This window comes from Cherax quadricarinatus, chromosome 5 (assembly GCF_038502225.1).
Source record: "Cherax quadricarinatus isolate ZL_2023a chromosome 5, ASM3850222v1, whole genome shotgun sequence".
Lineage (NCBI taxonomy): Eukaryota > Metazoa > Arthropoda > Malacostraca > Decapoda > Parastacidae > Cherax > Cherax quadricarinatus.
Window position 1 is genome coordinate 5224993 of NC_091296.1, and position 23526 is coordinate 5248518.

The 23526-nt window shown below is 37.3% G+C and overlaps 1 protein-coding gene across 5 annotated transcripts in view; it reads left to right on the forward strand.

The window, feature by feature from the left end:
• LOC128684934 (rab GTPase-binding effector protein 1) overlaps positions 1 to 23079 on the forward strand; it is a 66269-nt gene extending 43190 nt beyond the window's left edge. For all 5 annotated transcript variants that reach the window (XM_053771296.2, XM_053771297.2, XM_070099364.1 and 2 more), the window contains 13 exons: positions 482 to 642; positions 5981 to 6066; positions 8352 to 8527; positions 9610 to 9860; positions 10533 to 10682; positions 10936 to 11081; positions 11476 to 11569; positions 12309 to 12419; positions 15126 to 15193; positions 18371 to 18548; positions 19482 to 19634; positions 19991 to 20068; positions 20749 to 23079. In XM_053771296.2, coding sequence (XP_053627271.1) covers positions 482 to 642; positions 5981 to 6066; positions 8352 to 8527; positions 9610 to 9860; positions 10533 to 10682; positions 10936 to 11081; positions 11476 to 11569; positions 12309 to 12419; positions 15126 to 15193; positions 18371 to 18548; positions 19482 to 19634; positions 19991 to 20068; positions 20749 to 20916 — 1820 coding nt within the window. In that variant the 3' untranslated portion in view covers positions 20917 to 23079. The remainder of the gene's footprint in view (positions 1 to 481; positions 643 to 5980; positions 6067 to 8351; positions 8528 to 9609; positions 9861 to 10532; positions 10683 to 10935; positions 11082 to 11475; positions 11570 to 12308; positions 12420 to 15125; positions 15194 to 18370; positions 18549 to 19481; positions 19635 to 19990; positions 20069 to 20748) is intronic.
• Positions 23080 to 23526: the final 447 nt, after the last annotated feature.

Sequence of the window (23526 nt, forward strand, 5' to 3'; positions counted from 1 at the left end):
GAAATAGTCAGAAATCATTGCATTACTGATTATGCATTGGTATATATTAAAACACAAGGAAGTTCTTTAATGCTTGATGTAATACACTTCCAGATTGTTGTCATTTATCATCATGGGGAAGCACTGCACTTATAAGAGTCATTCAGTGCCTGTAATGCATGTACAACCTCTTAATTTTTTTTTTTTTTTTGGTATGTGATGTAATACAATACTGCTCTATTTTGCTTTTAGGGCGATTAGTAACAGCAGAAGATTAATCAAATTCGTGATGTATAAACTGCACTGATTGGTTGAGTAATAAGATGGGAAGGGAATAACGATAAGCAAGAGACATTAAGAACATGGTGACCAGCAAGTGGCACTGTGACACTTGTGTTATTAGATTGTTTTCAGTTATGCATTTTAGATGTTCGTCTTTCAGCATCCACACCTGAGCACAGATGAGATCATCTTAGCCTACAGTAGTTGTTTCTTCTCACAGACATACAGAGGAGCGAGGAAGTAATGGCTCGAACTCCCACTATCTCTCTGACTGACACTCCAGCAGACACTAGACAGGAAGCTAAGCCAGCGTTTCCTCACCTGGCATCTCTTTCTCCTGCATCGAGAAAACGTGGTTCTTCTCCCTCCCCGGAAAATGAGGTACGGTCTTTTGATCTTTGTATAATTATTTTTTTATATTTTTTTTTGGGGGGGGGGGGGGCACATTAGTTGAAGTATTTTATACCTTCTGATTCTTCTTCCATAACAGATTTTTTTTTTTTCAATGCACTGGCCATCTTCCATTGAGGCAGGTTGGCCTAAAAGGAAAAATGAAAGTTTTTCTTTTTACTTTTAGTAATTTCTTTTGTTTTCTGTCTATAGTTCCTTCATGGAAATTAAAACTATTTCTTTTATTTGCAGTACATATAGTGATATTAGAATTTATTGAGCTTGAGAGGTTAATTTACTTAGTGTTGAATAATGTGCAACTGATCCTTATTAATATCCTATAGACTCCTTAGTCTAAATAAAAGATGTATACAAATCATATAATTGTTCTTAGCTGTAAATGTTCTGTCTTTTTGTAATGGCTTTAAACAAGTATTGAGGATTGAAGCATCTGGGATAGAAGCAATCATGGCACACTATTTGTGCAAGAATGTTGCAGTATCAAATGCTGCAAGAATGGTGTGGCAAGGGTGCTGCTCACAACTCATGAGCAGCAAGATCACAACCAATATATTTAAATCTCTTAATTACCAAATTGTTGTAGTGCTTTGTGAACAAAATAGTGACCCATGATGTATGGTTTATTATAAATACTTGTGTACGAATGGTATATAATACCGACAAGATGAGAGTAAGACACATGTGCAACATCTGGGTATCTTTATTGTAGACGTTTCGCCATCCAGTGGCTTTATCAATACAAATTCCAGGACATAACTTGAAGACAGTAGAACTATGTACAGAAGATGAGGTAATCAGTCCCTCAACCTAGCAGTAGGTGCGAACAGCACCTACTCCTAGGTTGAGGGACTGATTACCTCATCTTCTGTACATAGTTCTACTGTCTTCAAGTTATGTCCTGGAATTTGTATTGATAAAGCCACTGGATGGCGAAACGTCTACAATAAAGATACCCAGATGTTGCACATGTGTCTTACTCTCATTATAAATACTTATTCTCTGTTTCACTGGGCAGATTTATAATGAAGATAGCATCTTTAATGGGTGTGGCTTAATTTATCACACACATTGCACTCTTAATAGAATCATGGTATTAATTATAAACTTGCACATAGTATTGTGTTGCCAGGTGTTGCTTCATTTTATGTAAACAAACTTGACTGTTATGCAGTATGCTTCAAGCATTCTACATAACTCTCTCCCTTTGTTTTTCCTTTTTCTTCTGTCATTCTAAACCCTAATTTTTTGTGTATACATGGGAGGGAGTGAAGAAGCTGTACCTCCTAGTGATGTGTCACTGCTCACAGTTTTGTCGTCATTACTATTTGTCTGAGGGCATTTCAATACCTGCTGGACAGGTGTTGTGTGCAAGGGGCTTTGACATACAGCAAGCATGTGTGAGCATGTTAGATAGGATTTAGTGGAGACTAATGGTTTTTGGGACTTGACAAGCTGTTGGAGTGTGAGCAGGGTAATATTTTGTGAAGGGATTCAGGAAAACTGGTTAGCTGGACTTGAGTCATGAAGGTGGGAAGTACAGTGCCTTCACTCTAAAAGAGGGGTTTGACATTTGTCATATCTGTGTTCCTCTGGCAAGACAGTGATAGTGTGAATGATGGTGAAAGTAATTTTTTTTGGGTCACTCTGCCTCGGTGAGAGATGGCCAGCATGTTAAAAAAATTATCTATACAGTAGTTAGATTTCTGCACAAGTGGAATAAAATTCATGTGCTTAACCCTTGTTCAAGACCTTGTAAGTAACAGTAGCTTTCTTGCTACTCCAGACACACAAATATTGAATTAATGATGCTTAACTATCCTATTTCTTTTAACATGGCAAACAAAAATGAAGTCCACTTTTCTTTTCCATACTCAATTTAACTTCATGAGAATTTATTCCTGTACAGTCTTATAATCTCTCTGAGTTAGTTGCTGTTTTATCAGTAGTCAGTCACTTCTCTATTACTTGCAGTCTTGTTAGGTAAATGGACACAGATGCCACTAATGTGACATTTTATTGTGGCAACAATTCGCTCTCCAGGAGCTTTGTTAAGTCTTTACAAAGCTCCTCCAGAGCAAAATGTTGCCACAATAAAAATGTCACATTAGTTGCACCTTTCTTCTTTCTTTCAACACACCTGCCATATCCCACCAAGGCAGGGTGGCCCAGAAAGAAAAACAAAAGTTTCTTTTTTTAAATTTAGTAATTTATACAGGAGAAGGGGTTACTAGCCCCTTGCTCCCGGCATTTTAGTCGCCTCTTACAACACGCATGGCTTACGGAGGAAGAATTCTGTTCCACTTCCCCATGGAGATAAGAGGAAATAAACAAGAACAAGAACTAGAAAGAAAATAGAAGAAAACCCAGAGGGATGTGTATATATATGCTTGTACATGTATGGGGTTGTGTGACTTAAATGTAAGTAGAAGTAGCAAGACGTACCTGAAATCTTGCATGTTCATATGACAGAAAAAAGGACACCAGCAATCCTACCATCATGTAAAACAATTACAGGCTTTCGTTTTACACTCACTTGGCAGGACGGTAGTACCTCCCTGGGCGGTTGCTGTCTATCAACCTACTACCTAGATTAGTTGCATCTGTGTCCATCTATCTAACATTCTGTTGGTTATTCTGCCATTAATACAAATACAAATATTTATTCTTTTGCATAGTATACAATGTGAGATATACATGTTCTAAGATATTGTTAGCACAAAGAAAGCCACTAGCATGCCTGAGCATTTGGGCAGACTGATCCTAATGAGTGCAGACTCCTAAAAACTAAACATAGACCAGGGAGTAGTAAATTTTAATTGTGCATTCTTTGAGTTATTCTAAAAGAGAGGTAGCAAAAAGTTTATAATTAATAAGATTATAATAAAGAGGTAGAGAATTTTTTTTTTTTTTTTTCAACAAGTCGGCCGTCTCCCACCGAGGCAGGGTGACCCAAAAAAGAAAGAAAATCCCCAAAAAGAAAATACTTTCATCATCATTCAACACTTTCACCGCACTCACACATTATCACTGTTTTTGCAGAGGTGCTCAGAATACAACAGTTTAGAAGCATACACATATAAAGATACACAACATATCCCTCCAAACTGCCAATATCCCAAACCCCTCCTTTAGAGTGCAGGCATTGTACTTCCCATTTCCAGGACTCAAGTCCGACTATATGAAAATAACTGGTTTCCCTGAATCCCTTCCCTAAATATTACCCTGCTCACACTCCAACAGATCGTCAGGTCCCAAGCACCATTCGTCTCCATTCACTCCTATCTAACACGCTCACGCACGCTTGCTGGAAGTCCAAGCTCCTTGCCCACAAAACCTCCTTTACCCCCTCTCTCCAACCCTTTCGAGGACGACCCCTACCCCGCCTTCCTTCCCCTATAGATTTATATGCTTTCCATGTCATTCTACTTTGATCCATTCTCTCTAAATGACCAAACCACCTCAACAACCCCTCTTCTGCCCTCTGACTAATACTTTTATTAACTCCACACCTTTTCCTAATTTCCACACTCCGAATTTTCTGCATAATATTTACACCACACATTGCCCTTAAACAGGACATCTCCACTGCCTCGAACCGTCTCCTCGCTGCTGCATTTACCACCCAACCTTCACACCCATATAAGAGTGTTGGTACTACTATACTTTCATACATTCCCTTCTTTGCATCCATAGATAACATTTTTTGACTCCACATATACCTCAATGCACCACTCACCTTTTTTCCCTCATCAATTCTATGATTAACCTCATCCTTCATAAATCCATCCGCCGACACGTCAACTCCCAAGTATCTGAAAACATTCACTTCTTCCATACTCCTCCTCCCCAATTTGATATCCAATTTTTCTTTATCTAAATCATTTGATACCCTCATCACCTTACTCTTCTATGTTCACTTTCAACTTTCTACCTTTACACACATTCCCAAACTCATCCACTAACCTTTGCAATTTTTCTTTAGAATCTCCCATAAGCACAGTATCATCAGCAAAAAGTAACTGTGTCAATTACCATTTTGAATTTGATTCCCCAAAATTTAATCCCACCCCTCTCCCGAACACCCTAGCATTTACTTCCTTTACAACCCCATCTATAAATATATTAAACAACCATGATGACATTACACATCCCTGTCTAAGACCTACTTTTACCGGGAAGTAGTCTCCCTCTCTTCTACACACCCTAACCTGAGCCTCACTATCCTCATAAAAACTCTTTACAGCATTTAATAACTTACCACCTATTCCATATACTTGCAACATCTGCCACATTGCTCCTCTATCCACTCTATCATATGCCTTTTCTAAATCCATAAATGCAATAAAAACTTCCCTACCTTTATCTAAATACTGTTCACATATATGCTTTAATGTAAACACTTGATCTACACATCCCCTACCCACTCTGAAACCTCCTTGCTCATCCGCAATCCTACATTCTGTCTTACCTCTAATTTTTTCAATTATAACCCTACCGTACACTTTTCCTGGTATACTCAGTAAACTTATTCCTCTATAATTTTTACAGTCTCTTTTGTCCCCTTTCCCTTTATATAAAGGGACTATACATGCTCTCTGCAAATCCGTAGGTACCTTCCCCTCTTTCATACATTTATTAAACAAAAGTACCAACCACTCCAACACTATATCCCCCCCTGCTTTTAACATTTCTGTCATGATCCCATCAGTTCCAGCTGCTTTACCCCCTTTCATTCTACGTAATGCCTCACGCACCTCCCCCACACTTACATTCTGCTCTTCTCCACTCCTAAAAGATGGTATACCTCCCTGACCAGTGCATGAAATTGCTGCCTCTCTTTCTTCCTTAACATTTAAAAGTTCCTCAAAATATTCTCGCCATCTACCTAATACCTCCATCTCCCCATCTACTAACTCCCCTACTCTGTTTTTAACTGACAAATCCATACTACTTGCTGTCATATCTTCCATTATCCTCCATTCATGTGTAAACCATCAGTAATTCTCTTAACCCACTTATCACTAGGGCTTTTGTTGAGGGTACCATTTGTTGCAATATTTCATCTTGCATTCCCAGTCAAGGAATTTCAATCAGTTTGACTAAAGTTAGTCTCCTATAATTACTATGTTATCCTGCCTTGTAGCCTTAACAGTTTCCTCCCAGAGTAATCTCTCTCATGGTCCTTATCCAGGTTTGGGGGATTGTATATTACTTCCTGTATATCATTACCCTCCAAAATATTCTACTGTGTATGCTTTTTCAGTTATTGAATTATTTCATATTTACATTGACTTTTATTTCATTGCAGATTGACGATGACCGTTCTTCATCCTTGCTTGACCTTGATGAAGAACCTGCTGCCCTACTGCCTGCTGTCTCTCACCTCACTCATGGGTAAACATCATCACTCCTACCTACCACAGATTAAATCCAGTCTTTTCCCCCCATCATTCCCTCCCAACAATGAGACCTGGTTACAGACTGGACCACGGGGATGTTGACCCCCGAAACGCCTTCCAGGTATACTCCTGGTATACACTGGCTGTATCCCACTGGTCGTATCCTGTATCAAGGGTTTTGTCATAGTTTCAATCAAGTTTATGTACATCCTCATAAATAAGGTGAAATAAGTATAAGATATTGGGATAAAAATGGGAGAAACAAATATTTAGGAAGTTATTAAGTACTCATAAAAGAATATATTAATAGTAACAAGACTAAGGAGGGGGATATTTTCTGGTTTTTATGCTGTGGTTCTGTAGTCCAGTAATAGTCAGAAAAAATTGACAGCATCTGTGATGGGCAGCAAGGAACTCTACCTACTTAATGTTCTTGGGGTATTGTATTTTATGCTGCTGCTCATGAATCTATCTTATTAGTATAAAATTTGAAGGCATATTTATTTGTCAGGATGACCACAATATTGTGGACTTCGTGAACCTTAAATTGTTATAAAATGAAAGAAAGTAACTGCATTCCAGATAGGGCAGTTATTGAATATTATATGTGTGGATTAGACATTACCATAATAATTTTAATATTGTTTAAGGAGAATAGTGGTCTTTGTACTAGTCTCTATCATGAAATTCAGAATTCAGTAGGAAAAGGAATGTGTGAAGTCTCTAAGGACTGTGATTGGTGAGTGTAATGACATAGTGTATGATAGTTACAGTTCCTTGTAGTGTATGATAGTTACAGTTCCTTGTACTGTATGATAGTTACAGTTCCTTGTACTGTATGATAGTTACAGTTCGTTGTAGTGTATGATAGTTACAATTCCTTGTACTGTATGATAGTTACACTTCGTTGTAGTGTATGATAGTTACAGTTCCTTGTACTGTATGATAGTTACAGTTTGTTGTAGTGTATGATAGTTACAGTTCATTGTAGTGTATGATAGCTACAGTTCCTTGTAGTGTATAATAGTTATAATTCCTTGTAGTGTATGATAGTTACATTTCCTTGTAGTGTATGATAGCTACAGTCTGTTGTAGTGTATGATAGTTACAGTTCCTTGTAATATATGATAGTTACAGTACTTAATTAAGTTTTAATAAAAAAACACTATATGATTATCTCTTCCTAAGTAGTAGGTTGGTAGGCAGCAACTGCCCAGGGGGGTACTACCATCCTGCCAAGTGAGTGTAAAACGAAATCCTGTTATGGTTTTACATGATGGTAGGATTGCTGGTGTCTCTTTTCTGTCTCAGAAACGTAAAAGATTTCAGGTATGTCTTGCTACTTCTACTTACACTTAGGTCACACTACACATACATGTACAAGCACGTATATATACACCTCTCTGTGTTTTCTTCTATTTTCTTACTAGTTCTTGTTCTTGTTTATTTCCTTTTATATCCATAGGGAAGTGGAACAGAATTCTTCTTCTGTAAGCCATGCATGTCGTAAGAGGCAACGAAAATGCCGGGAGCAAGGGGCTAGTAACCCCTTCTGTATACATTATTAAATTTAAAAGGAGAAACTTTCATTTTTTCTTTTGGGCCACCTGGCCTTGGTGGGATACGGCCAGTTTGTTGAAAGAAGAAGATTATCTCTTCATAATTTCATAGTAACAAAAGAATATGATAGTAAAATAACAATTGACAGCCTAGATTGTTCCATTTGAAGATTCTTCTAGAGGGGATACCTTGATGCCGGTGAAGGGTTCTTGATCCAAGGAATAAGTACTGCCTCCTTTACCTGGGGTCAAACCTGATTATCTCCCATTCCCTATGTACTGTACGATTCATATGAGTTGAGTACCTCCCCATTGTGACCAAAAAAAAAAAATTCTAGTTGCAAAGGATATGTGAAAAAGTGCAATGAAAGTTGGTCCAACTCTGTTACTAATGGTTTTACTGTCATCTGCTTATTTATTATTTAATACTTTCATTTAGTGCTGTATGGCCCTTGTGGGTTTAGCAGTTAGTTTTGGTTGTAATAATAATAGCATTTTCATTGATAGTGGTGAAAGTATAAATGTGGTTTAAGAGTAATTTGTGAGGCTCAGAATGAGAAATATTGAAAGTGAATAATTCTGTTTAAAAATTTAAAGTGTGAAAAAGAATAATTCTTAAATAGGAAGATTGGTGTGGCATTGAAGTAAACAATGAAAATCAGGAATGGGCTTTCGTGCGGTGCTGCTCTTGTGAGTAACGGGCATCAATTCTATGTGATAGGAGTGAGCAGAGTGACGATCAGAGCAGTGAAGCAGAGACACGCAGCCTCCCACCTGACAGTCTTGTCCCTGACAGTCTTGCTCCTGACGGTGTTGGACCTGATAGTCTGTTGGCAGAGCGTTTTAGTCCAGATAAGATGCCCCAGTTAACGCACGATCAGCAGAAAGCTCTAGCAGGTGAGCATTTTGCACTGATGATTATAGTGAACTCTGCAAACCCTTATATGATGTAGTAGTTACATTTTCTAACAATGTGTTTTAAAAATTGAAGAACATCTGGGATAAAATTGGATATGTTCTTAGACTCAAATCAAGTCTCTTTGTTTTTAAACAATATTGTTCAAGAAGGTTTGGAAATATGTTGCAGTTTTTGAACTGTATTATCAGTATGCCCTTGGCAAGTCTGATGGAGTGAGTGATGGTGAAAGCATTTCTTCTTTTTCTGGTCATCATGCCTCTGTGAGAAACGACCAATGTATTAACAAAAAAGAAAATTCATTTTTCTTTAGGGTAGGGTGAGTCAAAGAATTAAACGCATTTGCCATGACTCGTTCAGTAGCTGTCTTACCAGAGATGTACAGACATGACAGCTCAAATGACCCTATAAGGTGCAACATTCCTACCCATCCTTCAGATATTTATACAGCAATAAACATATATGCTCTACATAACTGAAAGTTGTTTGATTTTTATAAATTGTTTCTTTAAGTTAACATAAATGGGTTGTTGAAATATAGGGAAATTTCTTCTCTCAACTTGGCAGCTGTTTCACCATTAAATTATCGTTGTTACTTGGTCGATTTTCCCAGACTGGCAAAAAAATAGCAATAAAGCAAATCTTATTGATACAATAATATACCACATTTATGAAATGGATTATGATGAGGAATGTAATGTCTTCTTATAAAGCTGTTTATTCCATAATATGTGTACAAGTAGCATATTATTATTTAATTTTTTTCAACACTCCTGCCATATCCCACCGAGGCAAGGTGACCTATAAAGAAAAACAAAAGCTTTTCATTTTAAATTTAGTAATTTAGCATATTATGTATACAGTATATAATTCTATTGGCAAGTCTAACACTTCTATGGGGCTCTTTAAGTCTGTCAGGGAGAAAGTGGCCAGTTTCTTCAAAGTATTGAAGAGGACAAGAGGAGTCTACTCTATTTCCTGCTCCTTTTGTCCTCTTCAATACTTTAGAGGAACTAGCTGCTCTCTTTCTGACAGAGTTAAAGAATATGTAATTCTATTTCAGACATGACACCAGATTCTGAAGGTATAACCCAGAGTGAGTCTCTTATGTCCCCTGCTGAGGATGATTACATGGCCATTGAATTTTTGCCAAATTATGGGGTAGGACAGAGTGGGTCACTCGGGGTGATGGGTGGCAGACGGGTGGTCAGCGAGGCAGAGTGGAACCTCTTGAATGAAGAGATTCGTCGTGCCAGATCTCGCATTGGACGATCCTGCCAGTTGTGTGGGACTTACCAGACACAACTACAGAAGGTAGGACATGTGTATACTATCGGGCATTTTGTTAAAAAAAATTTATGTTATCTACCCAAAATCTAAATAAAAATTTACTTAATGAACTTTATTAAGTAAAGCCTGGAAAAGTTAGTATTTGGTGCAGTGTTGTGTGTGTTCCTTCCAGAGTAAGTGGGTGCAGCTAATACAGCTCTGCTGGCCATTCTAACTTCACTACATGTTTTTTTTTTTTTTTTTTTTTTTTTATTTTTAAAATATGGCAAAAATTAAAAAAAAAAAAATGATCCTACCATGTGTGGAGATGGTTAATGATAATGTGGTTCTATGTTCACAAACATGCAGCTGATGGACTTTGCCTTTCTCTACACAATTTTCTATTTTTTCAGAGCACCCAGACTTTTACTCTTATTCCTTTTCTCAAGTGCTCCAGCATCACTAGTATTCCTATTTGTGCTATGGTTAATATCCATAGATAAGACAGAGTGATAAAAAGATTAAAATTTGAGTTTTAAACACAAGGGTGAGTGCTTACATCAGATAGCCAAGCTTCCAGTATGAAAAGTGGCCATTTCCACTGAATGTGGTAATGAAAAAAAAAATTTCAATCACAATAATAATAATAAGGTGTGTGATACAAAATGTGGCGGCTTCTTGTACAAAAAAAAGATTAATATATTCTGTATTTTGTAGGTTCAGAGCGAGCATCGAGAAACAGAGAAGCAACGAGCAGAACTAGATAAAGCACTTGCACGATACAAGGATGATTTAGACAGAGAGGCTTCCTATAGACATGTTATGGAGGAAAAATGGCGAGTCATGGCAGAAGAATACGAGAAAAAAGTAAGTTAATTGTGCCACGTGTGAGTGAAGTCTTGCAATATTTTTACTTGGATTTCTTCATTATGATGAGCATACTGGATTATCACAGGTATGTAGTGTTGGTGTGTCTCTGGCAAAACAGTGATGGAGTGAGGGATGATGAAAGTGTTTTTTTCTTTTTTCGGGTCACCCAGCCTCGGTGGGAAGGGGGCGATGTGTTAATAAAAAAATATAGTGCTCTGAGAAATGTATTTATAAGACTGAATTTTTGCAGGTGGCAGGTGTAGCAAGCATAGTTGAATCAGCCTCAGTGAAGCATAATGAGGTGGTAGCAAGATTCAGAGCCTCTGTGACAAACTTACACGATCAGCTGAAAGTACTGACAGAGCGAAGAGAAGCAATTCAGCAAGAACTTACCAGGTTGGTTCTTAAGCTGGAAAGTGGGATGAATACAATGAAGTCTTAGGTATTCAAGAGCTGTTTTTTTATTTTGTATGTGTATTTTGGATGAACAAATTTGGATGAAGCTGAGGTGGAGGCAATATTGTTGTGAACGCAGCCCCCACATACATAGCTGTAAAAGTGGTCAATGTACTTTGAGGAATACAACAGATAATTAAAATGTTTTGCATTAATAGTGTGATCATGGGAGCATTTGAGAATGATTTAAAATGGGAAAAAGGTGGGTATGCATCTCTGGCAAGACAGTGATAATGTGAATGATGGTAAAAGTGTTTCTTTTCTGAGTCACCCTGCCTTGGTAGGAGACTGCCAGCATGTTAAAAAAAATATTAATGTTACCTATTTTTTATAGACTGCAGAAGGAAAATGATGACTTGGTTGGTAAACACAGTCAACACTCTCAGCAGCTTCAAAATGAAATGATTAACCTTCCTAACAACATGGAGGTGAGTAACACACTCTAGGGTGATTGATGTGCAAGACTCTGAGAATGTTTATATCTTGTGTAACTTTTCTAACTTTGAGTACTGTAGTTTGTCATTGTGATAGGTTTTATTTCCTGTACAGGAACCTGTGTATGATCCTGCCTTAGTGAGATATGGCTGGTTTGTTGAAAGAAGAAAGAATGGTAGTTCAAATCAGTTGAGATAGGTAGTGCTTTGACTGTGTTCCATCTGACCTAAATGACTTCATAAATCTTTGGAAAATTTCAGTTAAATGGCATTACAGTACAAATCAAATAAAAACTTATATTCTCCCAGTGCTTGTTGTCATTTTTATCTTGTAAGGTCAATTCCGGACAGTGTATGTACATGGACTTGTCAAGGAAGCAGGACCAAGAGCTAGAGCTTATCCCTCTCAAATTCAAGTAGAAATTATAAACCAGTATTTACACAAAACTACTCCCTGAGCAAGGAAAAGATTACAAGCTGCAAGGCCTTCATTGGCTGATAGGAAAAGAGGAGATATGATAACCAAATTTAAAGCTATTAACCCTGCAAGTGGCATTTAGAAATATTTAAACATTTAAGATTAACCTTGTTCAATTTTTCAGAGTACTCTAAGCTTCACCTGACAAATTCCAGTTTTCTAATCTTTAAATTTGGTTATCATATCTCCTCTTTTCCTATAAGCCAATGAAGGCCTTGCAACTTGTAATGATAATGTTTTCATGGTGCATTTCAGGAGATGCAACTTCTCTTGCTGAGATATCGTGAGGATATTATTGCTGCCAAAGTCTCTAAGGAGTATCTGGAAGAAACTCTTAAGTCTGAAATACTCTTCCTTAAAGATCAGGCAAGTTTTTGCTAAATATTCAAGAGATACAATGAAGTGTGTACAGTACTTTAATCAGTCTGTTGGAGTTGCTACTGCTAGATACTAGTTTGAGGGCTAGATATTTGTTCATACAGTGTCTTTTGAAGCTACTGATACAGTAAACCTTTAAGTTAATGGACTTTGGAAATTATTTTTTATTATTATCACACTGGCCGATTCCCACCAAGGTAGGGTGGCCCGAAAAAGAAAATACAGGACAAAATCTACTGGGGGCCACTTAATTCTGGGTCAGTGGACAAAGTCTGTTGGTTACAGAATTGTCAGTTATTATGTTCATGTCAAAACAGTCTCATCAGTATCCTCCACAGTCACCATCACCAGCTACCTGCTACCCTTATTAGTCCCTTAAATTGAAGGTTTCCTGGTCATTATTCTGTAGAAGAGAAAAAATTGAGCAGAATATATAAGGTTGTCAAAAGGTAAACAGGAGGGAAAATGAACGTCTTCAGAAAACAGAAGTGATGTACAGTATAAGCAGTTATTAGAAGAAAAGTTTGCTAGTGTTAGAAAGTGAAGTAGAAAGATGTGTGGATGTTAGGAGGGTCATAGTGCAGTGTGTGACAGGAGGGTTGGTGCATGAGGCAAGACCAATCACTGTACATGGAATGATGTGAAAACACTGGTAAAGGTGAAAAATTTGGCGTGTTATAGAATTCATCTCAATAAAAATGATAAATGATGAATTATATAGAAAATACAGAAATAATTGAGAGTGAAAGAGGAAATGAAGGAATGGGTGAGGTCTTATCAACAAACAAAAATGATGGGGAAAATTTTTCTCCTTTTGGTCCACCTTGCCTCAGTGGGAGACAGCCAGTGTGTTAAAAAAAAGAAAGGAAAAGGTCATATGATGATTAAAAAAAGCATAACCCAGGGCAAAACAAGAGTTTTAGATGTGTAGAAGGAACAGACACAATAGGCTGATGGAGGGTGTATAGATCTGGCATGGATAAAAGATAGGAAAAAAGAATGAGAGGTATACAGGTGTTGTCAGGTGTTGGCAAGAGGTGTGGGGTTAAAAGATAAAGGATCTAACACAAAGTGGGAGTTGTCACAGATCCTATTTGCTGATGACACTGTGCTTTTGGGAGATTCTGAAGAGAAGTTACAGGGGTTGGTAGATGAGTTTGGTAGGGTATGTAAAAGAAGAAAATTAAAAGTGAATATAGGAAAGAGTAAGGTGATGAGGATAACAAAAAAATTAGGTAACAAAAGATTGCATATCAGATTGGGGGAAGAGAGTATGGATGAGGTGAATGTATTCAAATATTTAGGAGTGGACGTGTCAGTAGATGGGTCTGTGAAAGATGAGGTGAATCATAGAATTGGTGAGGGGGAAAAAGGTGAATGGTGCACAGAGGAGTCTGTGGAGTCACAGAACTTTGTCCATGGAAGCAAAGAAGGAAATGTATGAGAGTATAGTTATACCAATGCTCTTATATGGATGTGAAGCATGGGTGGCAAAGGTTGCTTGCAACAAGGGGAAGGCTGGAGGCAGTGGAGATGTCATGTCTGAGGGCAATGTGTAGTGTGAATATAATGCAGAGAATTCATAGTTTTGAAAGGAGGAGGTGCAGAATTACCAAAACTATTATCCAGAGGACTGAGGAGGGGTTATTGAGGTGCTTCAGACATGTAGAGAGGATGGAACAAAATAGAATGACTTTGAGAGTGTATAAATCTGTAGTGTAGGGAAGGCGGGATAGAGGTTGGTCTAGGGAAGGTTGGAGGGAGGGGGGTAAAGGAGGTTTTGTGTGTGAGGGGCTTGGGCTTTCAGCAAGTATGTGTGAGTGAGTTAGATAGGAGTGAATGAAGACTAATGGTTTTTAGGAATTGATGTGCTGTTGGAGTGTGAGCAGGGTAATATTTATGAAACCAGCAGGCCGAACCTGAGACCTGGAGATGGGAGGTACAGTGTCTGCACTCTGAAGGAGGGGTGTTAATGTTGCAGTTTTATAATTGTAGTGTAAGCATGCCTCTGGCAAGACAGTGATGGAGTGAATGATGGTGAAATTTTCTTTTTCTGGCCACCCTACCTTGGTAGGAAATGGCCAATGTGTTAATAAAATTAAATAATACAGAAGTAAAATTTTTAGCATCCAACAGTCTTTTATGAACAGCTTGTATTGAGAGCTGAAGCAAGTGACCCATGGGAGTTGAGATTCTGTTAGCCAGATCAAGATAATATCTGTGAATAGTTAGGAAAACTGACTAGTGTGTAAATTTTGGTGTTTGTCAAGTAAAGGGCTTAATTAACCTCTGAATGTTGGGTGAGGATCTTGTGGACTGTGATATCTGTGACCTTGAAATGCAGCTAGGGATATTCTTCTCTGAGTCACCCTGTTTAGCAGATAAATGGCTATGCTTAACAGAAAGGAAGAGAAAGAGAATAAGAATGAATGAATGAATGAATTATTTCACCCATGAGGATGTAGTGCTGAGTGAAGGGCCAAGTATCTTACTGAGAATGACAGAGTACTTCATTAACAGTACCTTGGTTGCTAAATATATAATGCTGAAGTTCTAGTAGTGAGCAGATGTGATCCTGAGCTTCATCTTATTGGTAATGCTAATTTTAAAGTCTGTTTAGTATTTTTACTAATGTCAAAATTTGTACACTAAATGGGAAATGATTAATTTTACTAATTAAAGTTTTTATTCCAGGTTTTAGCAGAACAACATGAAAAAAACACAATAGAAGACCGCCTGTCTTCAGAAATTGACCAATTAAGGTAGGCCTTCAGACTATTGCCTTACCTTAACTACCAACAACAGTCAGACATTTAAATTAGTGCTGTGATTGCAATGTGAGGATTAAGATCTTGCTTTTTTTAGGGACAAGAAAAATATTTACTATAAGATGAAATGGATAAATTCTCATTGATGAGAGGAATAGGTTGATTAGTGTAGGAAAACTGTGTGATGGTATTTGTATAGTGGGGCCCATTGAAAGATGTGGACAATAAGAGTTGCACAGCAGATGCTTAGTGTTGTCTAATAAAAAAGTACATAGATGGGTTGATGTATAGTATATTTGAAATATTAATAGATGAAATGTATACCATGATGTTGAAACATGAAAGACTTGTGGCAAAGGTTATGTATGGCTGTTAACCATTGTGATAGATTAATACAAGAGAAACTGTTAGATGATGCTGGGATAATGGAGCCTTCAAGTCTGTCATGGAAAAATTGAGACACATGTGCAACATCTGGGTATCTTTATTGTAGACGTTTCACCATCCAGTGGCTTTATCAATACAAATTCCAGGACATAGCTTGAAGACAGGAGAACTATGTACAGAAGATGAGGTAATCAGTCCCTCAACCTAGCAGTAGGTGCGAAGAGCACCGTAGTCGTGGAGATTCTGAATCGACTACGGTGCTCTTCGCACCTACTCCTAGGTTGAGGGACTGATTACCTCATCTTCTGTACATAGTTCTCCTGTCTTCAAGTTATGTCCTGGAATTTGTATTGATAAAGCCACTGGAGGGTGAAACGTCTACAATAAAGATACCCAGATGTTGCACATGTGTCTCAATTTCATCTTGTCGGTATTGTATACCATTCTTGCACAACCTGTCATGGAAACTTTGTAAGACTGTATAATACTATTTCAAGAACTGGGTTGTTAAAATAGTTCTAGTCTTCCCTTTTTATATTTTATAAAAGGCTGTATGTAATTAGTTTGGAAATGTAGTTAGTAGGTTTGCACAAACATAATTAAAAAATAGATTAAAAGTTAAGATGTAAACAATTTAAAAATGGTGTAAGGGTTTAGCACTTTGAAAATACTATCGTAATAACAGTGAGAAGCATAAGAATAAGAAGACGACGAAGACAAAGTCTTAGTCGTAGTTGAAGGCAAAGTGATGGAGAGACTAAGACAGAAATTCAAACTAAGGAAAAAACTTTATTTTATGACACATTACCCACAGTGAGCTTTGTTATGTACTTGATAAGATAAGGTTTACCTCTTCTTAACTTATGTCATTGTCACACAAACTGCCTCTTCTTCTTCTACTACTACTACAACTACTGATGAAATTAAGACAAATGTGCGGCGTCTGGTTGTCTTTGTTGTGGACGTTTCGCCATCCAGTGGCTGGCTGGATGGCGAAACGTCTATGATGGGGATGCCCGGGTGTTGTGCATGTGTCTTAATTTCATCTTGTCGGTATTATATACAACTCTTGTACTACTACTACTACTACTACCACCACCACCTCTTCCTGCCTATATATAGCCGTCCTGCTCCACCTCTGGTTAGTGTGACTTTGTCAATGGTCCAAGTCAGACCGAAACGTCGTCGTAAGCTTCTCTCTTTTATGTGCGGGTTATTTGTGTATCGTTCCAGTCACGGTATTGTGCCTTTTTGTTATTTATGTCATTGTCGTCTGCTACTACTACTAATAATAATAATAATAATAATAATAATCAGCTCATCCATAAGAAGATCTATTACAACTTTCACTGGATCAGGCTGGATTTCTGATAATGGCAAGGCAAAGTGAAATTAATAGTTCATATTGCATAAAGCATATAAATCTATAGGGGAAGGAAGGCGAGGTAGGGGTCGTCCTCGAAAGGGTTGGAGAGAGGGGGTAAAGGAGGTTTTGTGGGCAAGGGGCTTGGACTTCCAGCAAGCGTGCGTGAGCGTGTTAGATAGGAGTGAATGGAGACGAATGGTACTTGGGACCTGACGATCTGTTGGAGTGTGAGCAGGGTAATATTTAGTGAAGGGATTCAGGGAAACCGGTTGTTTTCATATAGTTGGACTTGAGTCCTGGAAATGGGAAGTACAATGCCTGCACTTTAAAGGAGGAATTTGGGATATTGGCAGTTTGGAGGGATATGTTGTGTATCTTTATACGTATATGCTTCTAAACTGTTGTATTCTGAGCACCTCTGCAAAAACAGTGATTATGTATGAGCGTGGTGAAAGTGTTGAATGATGATGAAAGCATTTTCTTTTTGGGGATTTTCTTTCTTTTTTGGGTCACCCTGCCTCGGTGGGAGACGGCCGACTTGTTGAAAAAAAAAAAAATTATTATAATCAAAAAGAAGTGCTAAACCACAAGGGCTATACAGTGCTGCAGCTTGCAACTAGAATTTGTACAGAGCCTTGAAATTAAGTCCTTTATTCCAAGATATCATATATGACTTCCAGCAGGCGTGCATGAGCGTGTTCGATAGGAGTGAATGGAGACAAGTCGTATTTGGGACCTGATGATCTGTTGGAGTGTGAGCAGGGTAATATTTAGTGAAGGGATTCAGGGAAACCGGTTATTTTTATATAGCCGGACTTAAGTCCTGGAAGTGAGAAGTACAATGCCTGCACTCTAAAGGAGGGGCTCGGGATATTAGCAGTTTGGAGGGATATGCTGTGTATCTTCTTATGTATATGCTTCTAAACTGTTGTGTTCTGAGCACCTCTGCAAAAACAGTGATTATGTGTGAGTGAGGCGAAAGTGTTGAATGATGATGAAAGAATTTTCTTTTTGGGGATTTTCTTTCTTTTTGGGTCACCCTGCCTTGGTGGGAGACGGCCGACTTGTTAAAAAAAAAAAATCGTGTATGACAGCCAAACCAAAACTTCACATTTTATATTCAGTATTTTGAATTCTGTGTGGTGTTGCTATATTATTTAATGTTATTTATTCACCCTGCCTCGGTGGGAGACGGCCGACTTGTTAAAAAAAAAATTATTCATTACCATCTCATTATTTAGTTATTTTCAAACTAGGAACCATTGAGTGGGTTGTTGCATTTATGTAAATATAGAAGTATTTTAAGATTTTTGCAATGTCTGTTTTCTTCTGTAGCAAGAGTAAGCAACATTGTATGAAGATTGGTTGCAGTGCAAGAGAGAAATATTTAAATAATTTTGTTCTTTATCTATTAATAGAGAGAAGGTTGGTCTACTGGAGAGCCTAGAAAGCCAAATGAAGATGGAAAGGAGAAGTAGATCTGAGATTGATGCTCAGCTGAAGGAATTGGAGAACAGACAGTCTGAGGCCCAACTTAAAAACCAGCAGATTATATCCGCCCTCAAAACCCAAGTGGCAGAGCAGACACAGGCCAGGGTTTGTTATACAAAATACTATTTCCTTTGGCTCTAGTCATATTCCTCAATGTTCAGTATATTTGGTACTAGCTACTTGGTACCCCAATCATCTTCTTGACACTAATTTCATAGGAGTATTATCTGAAAGTTTACATGGTAATCTTGGTAGTTAGAGTTAAAGGCTACCAAAGATGCAAAGCATTTTTGTTATTTGATTTAAAGTAAATTTTGTTTAGTTAAGATTTTTGCTTGCTCATGGAAAATGAAAATAGTATAGTTTACTCAATGGTGATGTTACATTCTCCAAAATGGGTTCTAAACAGAGCATCGAATTGCATTTTCAGCTACGTATTTCATTACTTGAGTCCTGGAGGTGGGAAGTACAGTGCTTGCACTCTAAATGAGGGGTTTGGGATATTTGCTGTTTAGATGAACATCTAAACTTGTATCTGCACGCCTCTGGCAAGACAGTGATAGTGTGAATGATGGTAAAAGTGTTTCTTTTTCGGGTCACCCTGCCTCGGTGGGAGGCAGCCAACATGTTAAAAAATATATGAAGGCACAGTGGTACCCCAAGTTTCGTACACCTCCCAACTTGAAGTTATGTAAGTGTATTATTGTAAGTGCTTTTGTAAGTGTATTTTTGGGGGTCTGAAACAGACTAAGCTAATTTACATTATTCCTTATGGGAAAAAATTGTTCGGTAAGGGCACTCGAATAGCCTTCTGGAACAATTTATGGCCGAAACTCTGGGTACCACTGTATTACCTATGTTATGTACATATATATGATGCAAACCTGCAGAAAGATCATGAAAAAATTTTTGAGTGTAAAAGACTTAGCATAAGTAAGAGTTGTTTAATGTTATAAGGGATCACATGAAGCAGTAATGTGTGTGAAGATTTGTCTAATTTCAGATGACTTACATGACACCTTAAATTGTGTTGGACAGGCTAGGCTGGAGGCTGAAGTGGTGGAGCTACGAGGAAGGGTGTCAACTCTCCAGCATGACCTGGACACATCTGAAGCAGTGCAGCGGGATTTTGTCCGCTTGTCACAATCGTTGCAAGTCCAGCTGGAGAAAATAAGGCAGTCAGAGAAAGAGGCAGGTGTTCCTCTAACATGAGTTAGAGTCTAACTCATTTACACTGAATTCTTGTGCATTGCTAGGTTCATCATGAAACATTTTTTATTATTATTTTGTTGAGATTACAAATAATTTATTATTTATTATCTGGGTTTCTTATTTTTTGCTTGTCATGTTTGCATATATCACATTACCTCAGTAGGAGGCAGCAATCCAATTCTGAAAGACTATGGTAGATCAAGGCAATTATTCTGGCACTACTCTGGCACTACTCTACTTAGTTTTTGTGGCAGTGGTACTCGCCTAGGATTCTAACAAGCAAGATATTTTTGTTTTTGTGTAGACTGACATTTAATTTTTAATTTGGTTTTCAGGTACGTTGGCAACATGAGGAGGACCAGGAAGAGTGCAATAGTTGTAAGCAGCGGTTTTCTGCTGTTGGCCGGAGAAAGGTAAAACTCCAAGAGTCGTTTATAATACTTATGTTAAGAGGTATAAGTAATAGGTAGGGTGTAATTGTGTTACTGATTCTGTGACATCTCAACTTTCTGAACAACAAGACCAAAAAAAGTATGTTTCTCTGGTCACTGTACAAAAATCATGCAGTTTGGAGGGATATGTTGTGTATCTTTATACGTATATACTTCTAAACTTGTATTCTGAGCACCTCTGCAAAAACAGTGATTATGTGTGAGTGAGGTGAAAGTGTTGAATGTTGATGAAAGTATTTTCTTTTTGGGGATTTTCTGTCTTTTTGGGTCACCCTGCCTCAGTGGGAGACGGCCGACTTGTTTTTTTTTTTTTAAACATGTTATAGCATACAGACTTTGTTAACAGGGATCTAGGCCACATTTTGCTACAAAAAATTTAGATACTTTTAATCTTGTTTGAAGAATTTTTGATGAATCAGTAAATTCCTCTGTTACTTTATTCTTTGTGTTGTTAATGGTGTATCCCTGTATGATCACTTGAGTGGTTTTTAGTCTAGCTCTTCCTTTAGTTAGTACTGTATGTGAAATTAGTTTTGTACAGCAATATATTCATAAAATTTATCAAATTTTGTTATTAATGATATAGTACACTTGTTTATAGCAGTTATTGTTTGTCTAATTTTTATTACTTTTTTTTTCAGCATCACTGTCGTCATTGTGGGAAAATCTTCTGTGTTGAATGTGTGAGCAAAACCGTGCCAAGTGGACCTCATCGTCGTCTTGCTAGAGTGTGTGATGTCTGCCACACACTTCTGGTGCAAGATGCCACTCCTTACTTCAGCTCTGACCCTCCTCATTCACCAGACTGACCTGCTAAGCCCTCAGTCACTTCACACTTACCAGATGCAGTAGGCTGATGTATTATGTTACTTCCCATATCTCTCATCATGCAAGAACACTACACTACACTACACACACCACCACTATACTTCTTACTTTATTTCCTGTTCCATGTGTACCTCTTCAATATTAAAGTGCCATACTGGTGTGGTGTAATTTATCCATGCCTCCGCTCTGCTGCTAAATTCTTTAGACTTTCTTCATATATTGTTATTATTTGAGTTGTTTCCTAGTTAATCATGTAATACACAGTCATTTTTGTATAATAAACAGGTTAATTACAATGACCTGAATTTAACAATGTAATTTGTACTTTTGCACAAGAATGAAAATTGTTGGTTATCTAACATTTTGATTAATTTGGAAGAATGTAATAATTTATTTATTATTGCACAGGGTGTCATAAGAGGTAGACAGGGAATTTTTGGTAGCTTTAAATATCACTCGAAGTGTTGGCAGACATCAGTTTTGTTTGTCTGTTTACATAAGAAAACATGGTCAAAGTTTTAAGCTTCCCTTGTGTAAACTTTCTCCATGTACCTAGTCTCTTCTCTGCCTTATAATATATCACTCTGATACCCTTTACTGAATACTGTATTACTAAACATTCCCTTCCAAAACAGAGTGAGACTTTGTGTAAGGGTGAGTCCTCACAAATTATGCAATATTTCTTAGAATGACCTTCATTTTGTCTAACATGGACTAATTGATCATTCCAGTGAAGTTGAGTGATTTCTAGCCCTTCAATTCAGAGTGTACATAGATTGACTAGACTGTTGTATAAAATTTAGCAAACTGATCAGCAATTGGCACTCCATTTTCCTATCATGTTGATAGATGGATGGTAAGCTGTAATGGATTTAAATTGTTTCATAATGGGTTGGTCACCCTGCCTGAAGGTGCGATCAATATGTACAAAGTGTATATTTCCCCGATTTCAGGTGTTGGGGCTGCAAAGTTTGTTTTATTGTACCATTTCCCTCTGATATTTATGACATCCTAATGGTCCTTCCCATTATATATTTTATGCTAAATATTTACCTTTATAAAGTGGAAAGTTTTATATGGTTGTCGAGTGCTTTAGCTTAAAAAAAAATGCTTATTGTTATTGGTGCATCTGTCCTGAAGGGTTTCAGGAAGGTTAGCAGCAACTATTGTGACATCTAATGTCTTTATAAATTAAAGGAAGCATGCTAGGCAAGGGCAAGAGTGTGTATAGTGTGCAAGGCTACAGATGAAAAGATCTCACTTTTTTTTTTAAAACCTCTCTTTTTATGTTTTCTCTTGTCTTTTATGGTCTTTTTCCCACCTCCATTTCATTAAATGATAGGTGCTCTAGATGGCAGTATGGTCACAAAGGTAATATTCTTCACATTATTTCAATAAAAGATTTTGTTGGTCACTTTTTTCCAAGTCTGCTAAATATGTATCAGATGGCTTGCAAATAATTTATTTCTCTATGTAAATATTAAGTTTTCTGTTAGTTGGTCCACCTGCACTTTTTTGGTTGCCATGATAACAAATGTGATTAGGGAGAACTTTTCAGGAAGTGTGATGAGATGATAGCATGAAAGATGAAGATGTTTCAAGATAAAACTGTGATTTCCTCATGATTTTTGTATTTAATGTGACTAAAAAAACTAATACATGTAAATTTTCAGTGTTCACAAGTGGAGAATGTGACCAAAGGTGAGGTAGCTCAGCGCAAAGACAAAATAAAGCTGTCTAATAGAGCAAATCAGATTTAACAGAATTAGAGAACTGGCAATATCAAAAATTTATTATAAATTTATTGGCATTATCATACCTAGGTAATAGATGAGGTGTTGCTGGAAAAGTACATCATCCCTTTGTACAGTTTTTTCAATCGTAGATCCTCATAAATTTGGACTAAAAAACTTCTCGTGTAATAGATTAAATAAATTGGTGTTTTAAGACAAATTGATAAAAGATACTATCCTATACTTGTAATAATTTAAAAAAATCTTTGCAGTATTATACTGTAGTTTATATATAGTACTACTTACATTGGTTATGATGTAAATTCTTATGATACTTGTAATTTAAAAATATATGTGATGTAAAGATTAGCCTGTTCTATAATAAATATTGTAAAGATTCATTTATGATAAGCTGTGTTTTGATTCTGTTATCCTATTTTCAGCTACTGTAGATTATCATTATAATCAAGGGGGAAGCACTAAACTCGTAGCATTATAGCACCTGTGGAGGGATGTGGAAGGTATTCAGGCTTAATTCAGGGAACTGGAGCACAGATCAAATTCCCTAGATCAAGAGCCCCTCACCAGTGTCAAGGAACCTTCCTTGAGGGGAGCTACTTTAGAATGTTGATTTTGATGATCAGTGAGGTAGTTTCCTTCATTAATCATGTTTTGAGTTTGTGGAATTTGTTCAGGCCTATCATTTTGGAATAAGCTAATTCTGAAATTTGAAGTTGAATGAATTTTTCTGGTGGCAAAAATTTTCGTCTTAAGATTTAGAGGACATGATAAAGATAGAAAAATATTTGAAGGGTGTTTCATATAGTGGCTTGCAAAAATTAATCCTCTGTGGGCTGC